General features: G+C 54.4%; 1 protein-coding gene across 2 annotated transcripts in view; it reads left to right on the top strand.

Moving 5' to 3' along the window:
* Positions 1-9,161: 9,161 nt before the first annotated feature.
* Positions 9,162-17,926, top strand: part of THBS2 (thrombospondin 2) — a 28,901-nt gene continuing 20,136 nt past the window's right edge. Inside the window, exons 1-4 of one of the 2 annotated variants that reach the window (XM_041745491.1) lie at positions 9,162-9,628; positions 12,191-12,263; positions 13,842-14,398; positions 15,988-16,072. In XM_041745491.1, coding sequence (XP_041601425.1) covers positions 12,212-12,263; positions 13,842-14,398; positions 15,988-16,072 — 694 coding nt within the window. In that variant the 5' untranslated portion in view covers positions 9,162-9,628; positions 12,191-12,211. The remainder of the gene's footprint in view (positions 9,629-12,190; positions 12,264-13,841; positions 14,399-15,987; positions 16,073-17,926) is intronic. The other variant, XM_041745493.1, reaches the window with a different exon arrangement.

Below are 17,926 nucleotides of genomic sequence, written 5' to 3'. Positions count from 1 at the left end.
TCCTGTCCCGTGTGTAGCTGTGTGAACTGCTTGCTACAGGCTGCCAGCTGCTCACCCTCCCTCTGCGGCAGGTCACGCCTGCTGAGCTAATACCTGGTCCAGCAGCTGCTCAGGAGGCTGTGTGCACTGGGGCCGCATGATGGCAGGATTTACCAGGCCAGCTTCCCCGCAGACAACTTCCTCCAGCTACTTCTCCTTCTCATGGACAGTTCTCTGGAGGCCTTGGATGTGCCCTCCCCTTAACTACCTGTTGTGATATGACCTGGTGGATGACCAGCTGGAGGCGGGGTCCTCTGGGAACAGTGAGGCCCAAGGAGATGGAGGTCACAGTCAGGCACCTGAGAAGAACTTAATCCTTACTCAGGGCACCAACTGTGTCCTTCCTTCCAAGAGGCGGGCCTGCTTGCACGTGCACCTGCGATCTGCACTGTCTTGGCCTCCTTGCTCCCCCCCTGTGGTTGACCTGGGGGGACCAGCTGTTGCCCACACCATCCGGCATGGCCATGGACCAAAGCCACTGTTTGGATGGTAAGACTCTGCCTTCAAATACTTTCAGATCCTACCTGTCTCCCATCCCAAAGCCCAGAGAATGATCTGTACCCTTGGAAGTTGCTTACATATGATTTTGCAGACACTGGAGTCTTCATTCCAGTTCTGAGGGTACCACTTCATCACAGGGGGCTTGAATGTGCTCTCTGCAGCTCTAGGCTCCCCCTCGTGGTCTGCAAACTCTGACGGCATTGACTTGTGGCACGCTTCTGCCTGTCTGCCAGCTATCCCAGAGTCTTCCCTGAGCTCCCTTGTGCCAGGTTGGGGGGAAGGGACATGACATGAACAAAGTCCTCTTGGAGGAAACGAGACATTGATTCCCAGCCCTCATATTCCTGCTAAGATCCATTGCTGTCTTCTGAGGGATGCTGGAAATTTGACCTCAAGTCTTCTCTGCCGTTTCCAAGAAGTCCACCCAGCCCTGTAAGCGGGATGCCTTCCCTGGAGACACATTTGGGGAGACACAGCGGGCCAAGGAGGGCCGAGGTTCTGGTGCAGGCTGACCTCGGTGTGGTCAGCCCGATGGCTGTCAGCATGAGCTAGTGCACCGCTCGGACCCTATAAAATGCAGCTGGTAGCACCCACTGCATGGTTTTGCTGTGAGGACTGAGTAGTCCATCTAAGTGGCCAACAGGGGGCTAGTACACAGTAGGCACTTAATAAATGCTATCTTTCACTGTCAATACAGAACGTGCTCTGTGTGACTTCACCTCCTTGTCTAATCCCTGACCCACCAGCAGTTCTTCCAAATCAGATCCTCTCTTCTTCCTCCCCCCAGGTCACCTGGGTCTACCTTTGGGGGGTGCTCGTTCCTCTGAGCGCAGTGGCCAGTTCCCTCTGCTCCCCCTTCAGAGAGGGGCCAAACCCCCATGGGTCCTCGAGCTCCGTTTGCCTTCACCTGGCGCGTGGACTGCTGTACGGATGCCCCGTGGAGAAGACGACGCTGACAGAGGGTGTCCATCAGCAGCAGCAGGGGAAGCCCTTCCGTTGCTCCGGAGTCTCGGGATCCTGGGGGGAGGTACCCTACACCTGTCTGTACGCTCGCCACCAATGTGTCCAGGCTTCATCACGGAGGTCTTAAGAAGTCACAGCTCTCTGTGTCGCCAGCCTCACGACTACAGAGAATATACTCCGTGACTAGGGTGCTTTCAGGAGTATGGTGTTCATCAATTTTATACCGATTGGCTTAGTAGATGAACAAAGATATTGGTTAATGAGTGTCTGCTGGGTAATCAGACATTCTCCTCTGACACCACATCCCAAGGATTAGTCCGACTGTGGCTACAGCCAGAGGTGACTCTCCGTCCATCCCCAGCTAACCGTGTCCCGCACTCCCGGCCGAGAGCAGGGATGCTGCTCCTTCATTAAGTCAGCCGGGCCCACCCAGCAAGTCCTCCAGGTCGGCCCACAGCACAGCTTCTAGTGTGATCGGAGTCTAGTGAGAGGGGAGGCAAGGCGCGGGCAGCCAGCAAGGAGGTGTCCCTGTGAAACGGGCACGTGGACAGGTCGGGGCCTGTGGGGAGCGGCTGGGAGTGGGGAGTGTCTTGGGCTGGACGCTCCTGAAGGAGACCTGGGACCTGAGACCCAAATAAGTATTGGTAGAGAGATCCAGACGTCTGAGCAGCTGATGGGAAAGTGCTTCGGGCAGAGGGAGTAGGATTTGGACACAGGCAGGTGACGGGGCCTGGGGAGACGAAGCCCCGGGGAGGCGGCGAGGTGGGCAGGGGCCGACCACGGAGGGCACGCGGACGCTGCTGGTCACCGGGGCTCTAGCCGGGGAGTCCTGCGTTGTTCATGCGGAGTCCCTCTGGGTCCTGGGAACGTGTTGCAGGCACGGAGCACACAAGGGCCCGGTGACGGGCGCCCTTGCAGGTGGAGAGCATGCCCCGAGGTCGGCCGAGCAGCGTGTGCCCTGCGGGAAGGCACTCGTGTTTTCCCCGCTCTCTTGTAATCTTGTCCGTGCAGAGGGGTTAGGTTGACTCTGTGGGTGCTGGGCAGGGGCTGCAGGCGCGGCTGCGGGTGTGCACGGGGCAGATCGCGATTCCCAGAGACAGAAGCATCTGGATTCCTCAGGGCGTAGTGTGAGAAGGAGGCCCCTCGCTGACGCTTGCTCATCTGAGAAAGGAGGTGGCGGCCCTCTTGTCTGTGGGGGTGGGGAAGGCGAGGGCATCGAGGCTTCCTTCGTGGGCATGGGGTTGACACGATGGCACCTTGGGTAGATGGGTTTAAAGCCCCTGCCAGAGGACTGAGCACAGAAGCCAGGAGGAGGTCGGCAGGCATCAGCACCCCCAAGAGAGCCCCGGGCATGAACAGGGGCTTCCCTTCCTTTCCAGGGTGCTCCAGGGTCACCGACCCTGTTGGAGAGCAAGCGACCTCGGGTGCGGGTTCCGTTCCATTCACAGCATCTCAGAGTCGTCAAAGGAAAGTCGGTGCTCCAGCATTTCATAACCCAGACGGCTGCTCTGGGGAAAGAGCACCAGGCAGGGAGTCCAGTGGCCTTGCTCCTCTGCTCCTGGCAGTTGCCACCTGACTGGGGTTTTTATAGGTTGCCTGTCTGCTGTGCTCTCTGGACCGGAACCAAAGTCGTATCCCTGCTTCCTCAGTAGCCCCAAGATGTGTGTGGGGTTCTGAGAGGTTGGTGGGGTCTTGGCCTTGCTGATGTCATCAGAAGAACAAAGGGAGGATCATGAAGGCAGGGCTCCTCCCCCCGCAATGCGCACATGGGCCACCTGGGCCTAGCTCGGGAGCAGGGTCCGACTCACTGCGCTCTGGTTATTGCACCCATTTCACAGGGGAGAAAGCCAAGTCCCAGAAGGGCCCCTCGCGGCCTCGCAGAGCTGATGTGGGGCTAGACCCCAGGCTTTCTGCCCGGCACCTTTCGTTTTATTGCCTCTTCCAGGAAGAGGGGTCTCCCCACAGCTGCCCTGTCACCCGCATGCCCAGAGGCCCGTCCATCTGAGCCCCGGTCCCACCTCTAACATTTTTGTGTGAGTGCTCAGTGCACGCCAAGAATCTAAATAACCCATGACCTCATCCTGCTGGGCCTCCGTCCACATGAGCTTTTGTTCAGCAATTTCTCCTCGTGCTACCAGCCCTGGGCACACTCACACAGGACTCACTCACTTCCCGTAACCCCCGCCCTCGAGGAGGCCAGGAAAGCCCTCTGCTCACTCGTGGCCCCAGGAGAGACTAAGAGAAAACAGATGGCTGGAGCGGTGACATCTCACAGCGCCAGCAGCTCCCAGCCTCGGCGTGTCACAGGGACCTGGCGCCCTCCCCGGGCCTCCCCTGGCCCCCCAGACACAGCAGGGTGAGCCCAGCGCTTGCCACCAGCCCTCACCCCCAGGCACCCAGCTTCCCACAGGGACCCAAGGCCCCTTCCCGGGTGGCATGGAACCCTCCAGGCCCCAGCACAGGGCTGCTCCTCTTCCTGAGAGCCCTTTAAAAGCACCCACACTTGGGGCTCCTGGGTGGCTCAGTCGGTGAAGCGTCTGCCTTCAGCTCAGGTCATGATCTCAGGGTCCTGGGATCAAGTCTCACACTGGGCTCACTGCTCAGCGCAGAGCCTGCTTCTCCCTCTCCCCCAGCCGCTCCCCCTGCTTGTGCTCTGTCTCTCTCTCTGTCAAATAAATAAATAAAATCTTTAAAAAAAAAACCCAAAAAACACCCCTGCTTTCACTTTTCACATGGAAAGGACATTAAAGGCCACTTTGTTAATTAGTTCGTGAATCCAGTCCTTCATCCTTCAACTCAAAGATATAAATTGAGCATCTAATATGTACTGGGCGACAGCGATTGGCCTGCCAGGACCTGGGCCTGCCTTTCCATGGAGCCCCAGCCCCACTGCACCCTCTGTGTAGACCCTCTGCTGTGTGGACCCCTCTCCCACGAGCCCCTGGTTGTCACATGGACCCCCACTGCATCTCCCTTGGGGAGTGGGTGCCCAGCAGCCCGTGGATGCTCCAGTGTCGCCCGTGAATGGAGGCTGTGGCACTGCAGGCAGCTGTGAGCAGGGAGCAGGAATCCTAATCCCGCTTCCTTCGTGCATAAATTCTAAATCTGCCCCAGAAGCCACAAACTCCATTTCCCTGCTGTTCTCCAGCTCTGCACCCTGGGGTCCTTGTCAGGAGCTCACCAGGGTCACCTTTCTCCTAAAATCCAGTGCCTAGACCTGAGCCTGGGCCCAGTGTGGCCAGGACCTGGGGGTGGGGGGTGATGCTGAGCATGTCCTGCATGAGTACAGCCCAAAAGTGGGTCCCAGGGCCGGGTCCCCACCCTCACCCCACTTCTGCGGAGGAAGTCCTGGAAGAGGGGAAGTTTGGTCTGAGTGTGGCCTTTGTTTCATTCTCCAGACTGAGCTGCCCCAAGGTTTCCGATCTTCAGACTCGGAAAGGTCCCCGGGCTGGCCCATCCCTAGGCAGGAGTGTTCCTCAGCCCTGGGTCAGCAGCTTAGAAGCCCCACTCCTACCAGGCTCGATGCTGGGACTCTGGGCTGGGCCTGATTCCAGAACCAGCTCTCTGACTGGGCTCTGGTGTGGAGGTCTGTGCACTCCTGTCTCTTCCTCTGTCCTCAGGCTCGGACTGACTGTCCTCCATCACGAGACCTGATGACCGTTCACAGTCACAGGATACTCACAGGATACTCACGGTCCAGACCTCTGCCATGGCCATGGCTTCTAGTCACAAGCTAGAATGACCGTCCCGTCGGCAGGACTGGCAGGGCAGGTGTGGGCCTGGGTCTGGTCCTGAGAGGCCTGGACTCTGTGCTCCTCTGGGGGAGGCTGGTCCTCTGTCGGGTGCTGGTCTGCAAACCCCTTGAGGTACAACCAGCCCCATCACCTTGCTGTGTGTCCTCACATCTCAGCCAGGGCCTACCTAGCAGCAGGGACCTCAGGACACAGATGGGAATTGACTTGAGCTCTTTAGCAGGTGATGCCACTTCCATCGGGTGGCTTTTCTGCCTTACATCGGGCCTTCCTGTCACTCCTTCCTGTGTTCCCAGGCCGGAGGGCCTGCCAGGGTTCTGGTCCAGGCTGCTCAGGCCTCCCAGCTCCCCACGGGCTCCTTCTGCATCATTTGCTTCTCCAGGTCATGCTCTGTCCCCAGGACCAGTCCTGCTGTCCTGAATGTCCACCTGCCTCCTTTCACCTCCCCTGTGTCTCCTGCCTCAAACAAGTCCGTTTCCCACTAAGTCGGATGTTCTAGAAACTTTGGCCGGGCCCCACCTAGTGTCCACAGAGAACTAGGAATCTCTCATTATGACATTTCTGATGGTCACATTCAACCCATTTTTTAGCCTGTTGAGACCTTTTGCTCCATCATCCAATGTATTATCTGTCCTGGCTTCACCGCAGTCGGGAGTCTGCTGGCTGTGCCTCTGGTGCTCATGGGTCGCTGGATGGGAATGTTTGCAGGCCGGGGCTGGAGGACGGCCCTGCGCGGTCCCTGTCATGCTCTTCTCAGACCCCCCTCTATGCTACGTCCTCAGCATCAGACAGCAGCCTGCTCCCCTCCACAAAGCTCGTCTTAATATCATAGACCAGAAGATCTACCTGTCGCAGGAACGCTCACTGGATGGCAGGTCTAAGAGGGCCGCTCAGTAAGTGTCCACTCAGGGCACGAATAGAAGAAGAAATGCATTCAGAGCATCTTTGGCTGATACAGAAGAATGAGGGTATAACCTGCACTTTCTGGCCACAGATAGACCAACCACTAAGCAAAGTAAGATAAACTGATAAATGGACATTTATTCACTGAAGATTCTTTAAGGGAAATGTGGTTATACATTCTTATTTGCAATTGCAGATAACTAATATAGTGGTGCAGAGTCTCTCTCTCTCTATATATTTTTTTTTTCAAAAGATAACTTCACTATCAACTAGCTGGCCACGGGAAGGTATGTTACCTTCAGACACGCACATTCTTTGTATATCAGAAATCAGTACTCTTCACCAGGTGATAAATGAAGAGCTACATTGGGTAAAATGACTTTCAAAAATGCACAGTGAGGGACGCCTGGGTGGCTCAGTTGGTGAAGTGTCTGCTTTCAGCGCAGGTTGTGATCCCGGGGTCCCAGGATTGAGCCCCATGTCAGGCTCCCTGTTTAGCTGGGAGTCTGCTTCTCCCTCTCCCTCTATCCCTCCCCCTGCTCATGTTCTGTCAAATAAATAAATAAAATCTTAAAAACATGCACAGTGAGCCAGGATCGTCATCCATCCAGTTGCAGTCCTCATCTCTACCTGCCCCATCCTCAAATACCACGCAGAAGCTCCAGGAACTGGGTCACAGCTGCTGGGCTGTGTGCTTCCTGCTGTCCCTTGGCCCCTCTGTGGCCCCAGCCTGATGCTCTTGATCCCAACAGGGACCCAGGTGAAGTGAATGTCAGGTGCCACATGATGTTATCTGGCTAATAAATTTCCTTGGGGGCCTCACTTCACTCCATACACTCTTCAATATTCTTTAGTGGAAACTTGACCTTTCTATTGTAGTGGACATTGATGCCCAGGGAGCATGGGTGCCCTCTGCCCTGGACCAGCCTGTGAGCTGACCCCACATCTCCTCCCTCAGTCCACCCTCCTCCTCCCTCTGACCACGTCCTCCTCCCTCTGACCATATCCTCCTCCCTCTACACTCCTCTTCCCTCTGTCTACCTCCTCCCTCTGACCACCTCCTCCTCCTTCTATCCTTCTCCTCTTCCCTCTACCTCCTGCCTCTGACCACCCCTTCCTCCCTCTGACCACCTCTATCTCCCTCTGACCACCTCTTCCTACCTCTGTCCTCCTCCTCTTCTCTCTGACCATCTCCTCCCTTTGACCACCTCCTCCTCCCTCTGAGCATATCCTCCTCCCTCTCCACTCCTTTTCCCTCTGTATACCTCCTCCCTCTGCCCCCTCCTCCTCCCTCTCTCCTTCTCCTCTTTCCTCTGTCCACCTCCTCCTCCCTCCCTATTCCTCCTCCCTCTGTCCACCTCCTTCTCCCTCTGTCCTCCTCCTCCTCCCTCTAATCACCTCTTCCTCCCTCTGATCACCTCTTCCTCCCTCTCTACTCCTCCTCCTTCTGTCTACCTCCTATTCCCTCTGACCACCTCCTCCTCCCCCTGACCACCTTGCTTTCCCTCTCTCCACCTCCACCTCCCTCTGATCAGGTCTTCCTCCCTCTGACCACATCCTCTTCCCTCTCCTCTCCTCCTCCCTCTTTCCTCCTCCTCCTCCCTCTGTCTACATCCTCCTCCCTCTGACCACCTCCTCCTCCTTCTATCCTCCCCCTCTACCTCCTTTCTCTGACCACCCCTTCCTTCCACTGACCACCTCTTCTTCCCTCTGACCACCTCTTCCTACCTCTGTTCTCCTCTTCCCTCTGACCATCTCTTCCCTCTGTCCACCCTCCTCCTCTCTCTGACCTCCTCCTCCCTCTAGTCTCCTCCTCCCTCTGTCTACCTCCTCCCTTTGACCATGTCCTCCTCCCTCTGACCATATCCTCTTCCCTCTACACTCCTCTTCCCTCTGACCACCACCTCCTCCTCCTCCCCTCTACCTCCTGCCTCTGACTACCCCTTCCTCCCTCTGACCACCTCTTCCTCCCTCTGACCACCTCCTCCTCCCTCTGACCATATCCTCCTCCCTCTACACTCCTTTTCCCTCTGTCTACCTCCTCCCTCTGCCCCCTCCTCCTCCCTCAGTCCACCTCCTCTTCCCTCTCTCCTCCTCCCTCTCTCCACCTCCCTCTGTCCATGCTCTCTCCCTACTCCTCCTCCTTCTGTCTACCTTTTCCCTCTGTCCTCCTCCTCTTCCCTCTGCCCCCCTCCTCCTCCCTCTGCCCCCTCCTCCTCCCTCTGACCTTCTCCTCCTCCCTCTGACGCCTCCTCCTCCCTCCCTACTCCTTCTCCCTCTGTCTACCTCTTCCCTCTGTCCACCTCCTCCTCCCTCTGTCCTCCTCCTATTCCCTCTGCCCCCCTCCTCCTCCCTTTGATCACCTCTTCCTTCCTCTCTACTCTTCCTCCTTCTGTCTACCTCCTATTCCCTCTGACCACCTCCTCCTCCTTCTGGCCACCTCTTTCTCCCACTGTCCTCCTCCCCCTCCCTCTGTCTACCTCTTCCTCCCTCTGTCCTCCTCCTCCTCCCTCTGTCCACCTCCACCTCCCTCTGATCAGGTCTTCCTCTCTCTGACCACTGTCCACACTGGCTCAATGTTGAGCTCTGGTGAGGGGCAGGGCGTCTGACTGCTGCCACTATTATTATTCTCGAGTCCTTATCCTTCAAGGTGCCTGGCCAGGTGAGCCCATGGAGCTGATGATGGTGTCCGTGGCCCTGGGGACAAAGTCCCAGATGGATGTGGTCCCATTCTTGGCACCTGCGGGGAGGCCTCCTATGCAGTCTCGACAGCACAGTGAGGACTTGGATGGAGTAAATCCTCCCTCTCCTATTTCTCAGTCATCTAAGTGCAAAAATAACATTTTCCAACTTCTTTTTTTGATCCAATATTTATTCTGCACGTGATAAATGAATCCAGCCATGCAATAGCCTCATCCGTATATTGACTCCTTCCAGGGACGCATCAGTTTGCATCGCCGTGATTGTGACTCGTCTGGGTTAGAAATCCCTTCTCCGTCTGGCTGATGTGAAACTTACTTAAAACTCTAGAACTTGCAATTTTTGTCTTAAGCAAAAAGGGGAGTTCCAGCCAATCTTGCTGGTTGTATTTATAGCATTTTATTTCCTCAGAGAAGACAGGAAAAGCGAGCGCTTGCCTTCCCCTCTCATGTGGCTCCTCCTCTGCTGTCCCCCAGCTGGAGGGCTGGGGGGAGCGGGGCGGCACCAGCGCCCCTGTGCCAGGTGCTCAGAGCGAATGCAAGATCGGAGGGGGATTATGTCACTCCTTCGAAGGATGAATTAAACGTGCTTCCTTCCGTGTCTGATTGACAGCACCACCCCGGAGACCGGAGCATATAAAGCAGCGGCTGCTGCCCGGCGGCCAGTGCGGGGCCGACCCCAGCTCGCCTGCAGGGAGGGCTGAGCCTCCTCCGGCCTCGGTCCTGGTCCCTGCGCCGCACCGGCCCTCGCCACCCCTGGCTCCCGCACCGGTAAGCACTTGATGAAATCACTACAGAATTGGGACATTGTACTTTAGTTTTCAGAAGAGGCTGTTTTGATTTCTAAAGAGGGAGGAGGGAAAAGTGCCAAACAGATTCCTAATGTAAGGTGGGGGCTTGACTGTTAACTCGGGTTCATGCGGCGCGAAGAGCGGATGCCAGGAAGCCCTGGGGAACCTCCTGGTCGTGCTGGCAGCTTTCCTGGCTGTCTTGCGGTCGCAAGGTCCCTGTGGCTCTCCAGAGCATACCTGCCTGCGAGCCTGCTTTCGGCTGCGGAGTAGGAAGCTCCCGCAGGGATGTCTGTCGTTGATGGGGGCCAGGAGGGGGTCGTCCTGGAAAAATCCTCCTGAGAAAGTGAGGACACGGTCTGGGACATCATAGACTCCAATTCTAAATGTTACTAACAGCCCAGGAGCGTCCTGAACGTTGTTCATGGACAGTACTTGCCGCAGGTCCAGGGAAGTGTGCGAGGACCGGGGAGCCTGGCGGGGGCTGCAGGGGAGGGGGATGCTCTGCACAGATGCATGGGCTGGGGTCGCGCAGCAGGAGGCTGCTGTCTGGCGGGGGGTGGGGGTTGGGGGGGACAGGACGGTGAGGGCGGGGGTCCTGAGGGAGGGGACTACATGTGGCTCAGCAAACTCATTGTCGCTTTGCTTGAGGATATAAAAGAACTTTAGAAGCCCCTCGTGAGTTCTAATTACATTCCGCTGCAGAGAGGCTTTGAAAACCTTTCTTGGGGAAACAGAGCTGACATTACACCCTGAGTGCGTGGAAGCAAAGCGCACGGCGAGGGCAGCGTGTGTCCGTGTGTCTGTCCCGCGTGCGGCGGGTGACACGGCGTGCACGCAGCACTGCCCTGGAGCAGCCTTGGACACAGAGTGGCAGTCCCCGTGGCTCATGGTCCTGCTGTGGTGACCCCATGAGACACGAGGGGACCGCCCCTCACTCATTTGTCCCCCTGATACCCGGGGACACTCCTCTTTGAGGGGTCAGAGGCTGGATTTGGGGAGCAGGAGAGTTCAGTTTGCTCTGTTGAAGCTGGGCCTCCAGCGCTTGAGAAAGTGCGTGTTGGATGGAGCCACCCTCTGCTGGAGCGGCTGTCACCCCCATCTGCGGGGGACGGACCGCACACATCTGGGCAGGGCTCCCGATGTGCTCACCCCGGTTTACACTGACAGCACTTATGTGCAGCTCCCTGAGCGCCAGGTGTTATTCTGACTTTGGAGGCTTACGGGTGACCTCAGTCCTTTGAGAACCAGAACGATCATGTCCCTTCTGTGCTGGAAAGCCCAGGGAACGCGGTCTGGGGGCAGCCACGTGTCCAGCAGGTGCCCGCAACGCCGTGCGATGCGCCCTTCATGGTTTGAACCCACTCAGCTCCCTTCTCACCGCGCCCGTCAGGGGATGTTTCAGGTGACTACTCCTCATCGTACAGGTGACGGGACTGAGGCGGGGAGGTTGAGGAGGCCGCCGTCCCGGCCCGGCGTGGAGCCCGCCGTGTCACCGTGCGGCACTCGAGAGCACCCAGGCACAGGGACCTGTCTGTGTTGAGGCTGCGCAGACCTGAGAGGGGCCGGGGGCCCTTCAGAGCGGCCTCTGCTCCTGGGGCACATTCCTGCATCCCAGGAAGCTGTCCGGGTCCCATTTACCAGAGCCTCCCGGAGAGGGACACTCCCTGGGTTTCCCCGACCCTGCGACACTCGCGAGCTCTGCTGCCGTCCTGGGGGAGCGGTCAGGGTCTCTGCGTGGCTTTGGTCCAGAGCAGGAAGCAGCTCCTGCTGGGGGACCTCCGTGCCCCACGTGCCCGCGGCGGGTGCTGGCGCGGGAGAGCCCAGGCGGAGCAGGGGTTAAGAGCGGACGGGCTTCTGTCCAGGTCTCCTGAGTTCTGGCCCTGCGTCTGCTGGCCTGCACCACGCCAACTGAAAATCCTCAAGAATGGAAAAACAGGCCTGCAGGAAAACAGAACAGCCGAGTAAAAGTGATTGCTAAGTGGAATGCTATGTTTTTTTGTGGTTATGATACACCAAATTAAATTTATTTTTCCTGCATACAGCTAATATTTATTCTATTTAACTTATGCACAACTTTTTTTTTCTTGGTTATTTGCTCAGAAATGTCTTCGCAGTTGATTTTCTAAACAATGCTGACATTTTCCTGAATTCATGCGTCCTGGGTTTAAGTCCTGGTCACACGTCTCACCAGGACTGGTGGCTCTGGGCCAGCACTGAACATTGCTGGTTCTTCATTTTCTCATCTGTAAAATGGGCGTGATAGTGATAGCACTTGGCCCCTAGGTCATTATGAGGATCAAATCATGTGAATATTGAGATGGTGATTAGCACAGAGCTTTGCCAACACGTGCTGGTCCAATAAAAATCAGCTACAGTTACAAGAGCCCTCTTTGAAAAGCTAAATCCTTATCTAGCTTTTACTTCCCACAAATGCACTAGTTTTGATTCCGATGCACAAGCTGTTCACTAAGTGGAAATTCCAGGTGCCACAGAAAGTTGCCACCATGTGCGCCCACGTAACAGGAGTCTGATTCCCCCGCAGGGTTCGGCTGCGGACGGCAGGATGCTCGGGGCGCTCGTGCTGCTTGCCCTCTGGGCCTCGTCCAGCGCTCAAGGTGAGTGTGGGCCGCACTCCCGGTCATCAGGGCTGCTCGGGCCCCAGCAGGTAACGTGGCCGGTGCTCCTCAGAACATCTGGAACTTCCATTAAAGTAGTATTTACTTACTTTCAAGTCTATATAATAGGAAATGACTTATTTTGGGGAAATCTAGGCATTAGATTAGAGATGCAACTTTCGCTGTGCACATTGAGCCTATTTTTTTTTTACATGCTGAATTTATAACCGTGGAAGTGCTTGATGTTTTTGAACTCTTTTCTTCCACGTTTTTTCCTACTTGAAAATATAACTATTTCCCCCTGTGCTTATTTTCATACAAATGGTTTTTAACGACCATGTAATATTCCATCAAGAGATAACCCTGGCATTTTTTAGACCAATCTCCATCTCCATCATTACTTTATCATCATTAGCGTAAACGATGCCACCAGGAATCCTGTTGTGATTCATCTCTACTAGTACTTGTGATTATGTCCCAAGAATAAGTTCCGAAAATAAAATTGCTGAGTCGAAGGCTTTATTTTAAGGATTTCTGCTGGATTACCAAGTGGCTCTATTAAAGGTGGTAGAGTTCTCACTTTGATCAGCAACTCCATGGATATGACGTTTTAATGCACCCCCTAGAAGGCGGAAAGCTGTGCTTCCTTTAAACATTCTGTTGAGTAAATTATTTTGAGTTATTTTAACCGTCTTGTCTTGGGACGGTCTGCTCACTTTTCTGTTAGTCCTTCAGAGGGTGACTTAAAACCACGTATTTGTGGACTTGAGCCCCAGCACTGCCTCGGGGCTTTACCTGGAGCATTCAGTAAGAGTTGAGGAATACACCTTCTGCAAAATAAAGAGACACCCATGTAGCTTGTGTAAGTCAGACGATCTCCATGAGAAAGCAGCCTGTGATAGCAAGGGCGGAGACCCTCTTCTTTTTTTTTTTAAGATTTTATTTATTCGTTCATGAGACACACACACACACACACACACACACACACACACACAGAGAGAGAGAGAGAGAGAGACAGAGACACAGGCAGAGGGAGAAACAGATTCCACGCAGGGAGCCTGACGTGGGACTTGATCCCGGGCCTCCAGGATCACGCCCTGGGCTGAAGGCAGTGCTAAACCACTGGGTCACCAGGGCTGCCCTAGAGACCCACTTCTTTGACAGGATGTGTTCTAGGGACAGGGCCATAGCTTAGCCCCGATGTGGGTGGGAGGACAGTGGGGTGTACTGGGAAGGTGTGCAAGAGCCTCGCTCAGGGCAGCGCCTCCTCTCTTGAGAAAGTCCGGCTGCAGAAAGTGCCAGGCAATCTAGACAGAGTGCTCAGTTCGCCTCCCGGCGCTCGCTCCCCACACGGTCCCCCACGAAGCGAGCTCTGTGAACCAGTAGCTGTCTCGGGGGCCCCACGTGGGGAAGCAGCACCAGAAAATGAGGATCACGGTTTTGCATAACAGAGTCCACGAGCACCCTGGTGAGAAGGGAGGGGACCAGAGGGACACCGGCGCCTCATTAGTGCCCTCGCACCCGAGATCCCGGTCTGCTGCCCCGCCTGCTCGTAACCTCCTTGCTCTGTGCCCCCAGCAGCTGGTGACCAGGACGAGGACATGGCCTTTGACCTTTTCAGGATCAGCAACATAAACCGAAAGACCATCGGGGCCAAGCAGTTCCGGGGGCCCGACCCCAGCGTGCCAGCGTACCGTTTCGTCCGGTTTGACTACATCCCGCCGGTGAGCACAGATTACCTCAGCAGGATCGCCAAGATCATGCGGCAGAAGGAGGGCTTCTTTCTCACGGCCAGCCTGAAGCAGGACCCCAAGTCCCGGGGCACGCTCCTGGCGCTGGAGGGCCCCGGTGCCCAGCGGCAATTCGAGATTGTCTCCAACGGCCCGGCAGACACGCTGGACCTCACCTACTGGATAGACGGCACCCAGCACGTCATCTCCCTGGAGGACGTGGGCCTGGCTGACTCGCAGTGGAAGAATGTCACTGTGCAGGTGACAGGGGACACCTACAGCCTGTACGTGGGCTGTGACCTGATCGATAGCTTCACACTGGACGAGCCTTTCTACGAGCAGCTGCGGACAGAAAAGACCAGGATGTATGTGGCCAAGGGCTCTGCTCGGGACAGTCACTTCAGGGTACGTACGGCAGGCCCGCGGTAGAGGACTTTGGGGGACGTGCAACAGGCCCTCAGTAGAGGCTCGGAGCCGGAGAGCCGGTTTGGCTGGGAGCTGACCGGCGGGGGCCTCTTCACCTGATGCCCATTTTGGAGCAGGTCAGGGGACACATACCGTGTGTGGTATGTGTCACACTCTCACATGCACATAACCACACATGTGCATGTGCACACACGTACACATGCACATGCCCACACACCGGATCACACATGCATACATACAAATTGCATATGCACATGTGTGCACACTCACACACACACACACATCACCACACACGTACATAGGCACACGCACCTGTGGGCACACACATGGGCACACATGCGAAATGTCATGTGTGTATGCAGACATATGCACACATGTACATCCAAACACACACGTGTGAGTGTACAAACACTATGCATATGCATGTGTGTGAACACTCTCACACTCACACCACCACACACATACATAGGCACATACACACACACACACACCTTTCTCAGCCACAAATACACAGAGCAAATAGTCCCAGGTGCTTTCTTACTTGTGCAAACAGTCATTGGTTTCCAGTTTAAAGACTGATTTGGTGACCAAGGCATCAGCCTCCTTCGGATGTTCTGGCAACCGCAGGCTCTGTATGTGGAACCCACTGTCCTCTCCCCGTTTAGCCCTGAGACGCTAGGAGAGCAGGTTAGCAGCCATGCTTTTTAAGAAAACAACTGTTGATTTATAAGAGGATAGTATCATGTTCATCTTTTTTAAAAAAGATTTTTATTTATTCATGAGAGACACAGAGAGAGGCAGAGACATAGGCAGAGGGAAAAGCAGGGTCCCCGAGGGGATCCTTGGGACTCAATCCCAGGACCCCAAGATCACGACCTGAGCCAAAGGCAGATGCTCAGCCACTGAGCCACCCAGGTGCCACCATGCTCATCTTAAAATACATTCATGCTAAATATTTTTTGGAAGATCATTCTAAAATCACAAGCATTCAGAGCCTGCAAACAAGTGTCATTGCACTGTCCCCCTCCCCCCGCCATGTGTGGCTTCCTTGCAAATAAATGCGCATTTAAATACAGTTATTTGAGTAGAAAGTGAGAATTCTCACCGGTCATTGAACTCACATCTGGTGACTGTCAGTAAGCTCCTGTGGCCTCTGCTGCATGAGCCGCTGACCGCTGGTGGTGTGGAAGGCACTATCACCTATGGGACCTATTGTCCACGTCTGTGATTAGACCATCAGCCAGACACCAGGAGCCATCAGAGGCCCCTGCAAAGGAAGTGCAGCCTGGATGTGTTGGGAAGACAGAATTTAGCACACCTGTCTCAGGGCCACCCTCACTGTCTTCCTACATAAGGTCCCTCATCTCTGCCATGCTGAGAGCAAAGCATCAGAAGTACCAGACACAGGAAAACCTGTGGTAAAGAGCTCAAACCTGCTGGGTGTAGAAGCACAGCAGGAAATACTCTGTCTACTTTAAGATCCTATCTTGTATTTTTTAAATGTCACTTAGTCTCAGACATCTGATGCGTGTCCACTGATCTCTTTCTCTCCTCACATGCATTTCTAGGGTCTGCTGCAGAATGTCCACCTAGTGTTTGAAAACTCAGTGGAAGATGTCCTGAGCAAGAAAGGTTGTCAGCAAAGTCAGGGAGGTAGGTGTGTTTTGAACAACCTACTTCGTGTTTCCTTTCTTGTCTTGGATGGATTTCTACTATGAGGTGTGAGCTTGGTGTGTATATATCCATGTGTGCATGTATGTGAGAGTGTGTGTCTGTATGCGTATGCCTGTGTGTGACTCAGTGTGTCTGTGCATGTCTATACACATGTATGCATGTATGCTGTGTGCCTGTACACATGTGTGTCTGTACACATGTGCCTGTACATGTATGCACACACGTTTCCATGTGCATGTATATATGTGCATGTGTGCTTGTAAATGTATATGTGCATTGTGTGTGCATCTCTCTAGGGGACTGTGTGTCCATACGTGTGTGTGCCTGTGTGTCTTTGTGTGCATATGTGTATTAGTACATGTGTCTCTACATATGTGTATCTGTCTATGTGCGTCTCTGTGCATGCACATATGTGCACATGTGTATCTGTATATGTGCATGTGTGTGGGTGTGTTTCTATACATGTGTGTCTCTGTGATCCTGTACATGTGTGTATCTATGTGCATGTGTGTATCTGTATACATACATGTACGTCTCTGTCTCTATAGGCCTGTGTGTCTGTACATCTGTGTGTGCCTGCGTGTCTTTGTGTGGATGTATGCGTGCATATATCCGTACATGTGCATGTGTGTCTGTATATGTGTGTATCTGCCTATGTGTGTGTCTCTGTATGTGCATGTGCATATGTGCGCATGTGTATCCATATATGTGCATATGTGTCTTATATGTATGTGTGCCTGTGTGCATGTATATGTGTGCATGTATGTACGTGTGTGTGTGTGTATATGGGGGCACCCTAGTGGGGACTTAAGAAAAAATATTTTAATAAAGTGCTATTATTGTGTTTGAGTGAGTTTGCTGGTTAACTTAGACATATTGACATCTGAAAATGATAAAGTGCTTGAAAGATTAACTTTGAATATATTTTAATAATCCAAAATAATCAGTTTTACAAGCCAAAAAATCAATCCCTGCATTTGAACATGCATACTTGCAAATTTCCCCATGAATTAATGTGTGAACATCATCTCTGTAAGCTAAAACCACAGATATTGGCCCCATTAGGTTTAGGGAGGTTTCCTCATGCTCCTCAGAGTTGTCCACAGATCCCATCCTGAAAACATCGACGCTGCTTGAACCACTGGCCGATGATCTCACGGCGTCTGTTCCTTGCCTTCTGCATTTACCTGCAGCCGTAATTTGACAACACGTTCTTGAGCATTTACTTGACGAAGTTCCACTCTGCTGGGCTCTTTACACGCAATGTCAGTGAATCTTCAAATGCCTTTGAGACGGGCTTGTTAGTATTTCAGTAAAGAAGCTGCGGCGCCGGGTGGGGGAGGTCCCACAGTGACCAGGTGTGACTCCCTGTGGGTGGCTGCCCCATGTCCCCACCCTGGTCTCCCAGGGCAGGATTTATGTTCATTGACATCCTTTGTGTCAACCGTACATTCTGACACGTGTAAATCATTCCCTTGTGATGGATCGATGTGTCCAGAGCATGCAAGGATGTGCTATCTGTAATGTTTGATGGCAGCTCCGTGACCCGCACTCCCGAGAGCTGCAAGCTGTACCCAGCCCTGAGTAGATGCTGGACCCCCTGGGTGTCCAGCGTGCTGGTGCTGGGCGAGCCGCGTGGGCCGGGAGTCACCGCTGAGGCTGTGCACCTGTCCATCTGTCCATCTTCCACTGTCTGTCAGTTGAACTATGGGGCGGGAAGGGGATCTGGATAGCGATATTTGGCCAGACGGTGGAATGGAGAGAGGTCCGCAGCACCTGCCCCGTTGCACAGGCTCCCGTCACAAGCCTCTGGTTTGTAGGAGCTAATGGGGT

Source organism: Vulpes lagopus, chromosome 2 (assembly GCF_018345385.1).
Source record: "Vulpes lagopus strain Blue_001 chromosome 2, ASM1834538v1, whole genome shotgun sequence".
Taxonomy (NCBI): domain Eukaryota; kingdom Metazoa; phylum Chordata; class Mammalia; order Carnivora; family Canidae; genus Vulpes; species Vulpes lagopus.
Note: the sequence above shows the minus strand (reverse complement) of the source record. Positions and strands in the feature narration are given on the sequence as shown.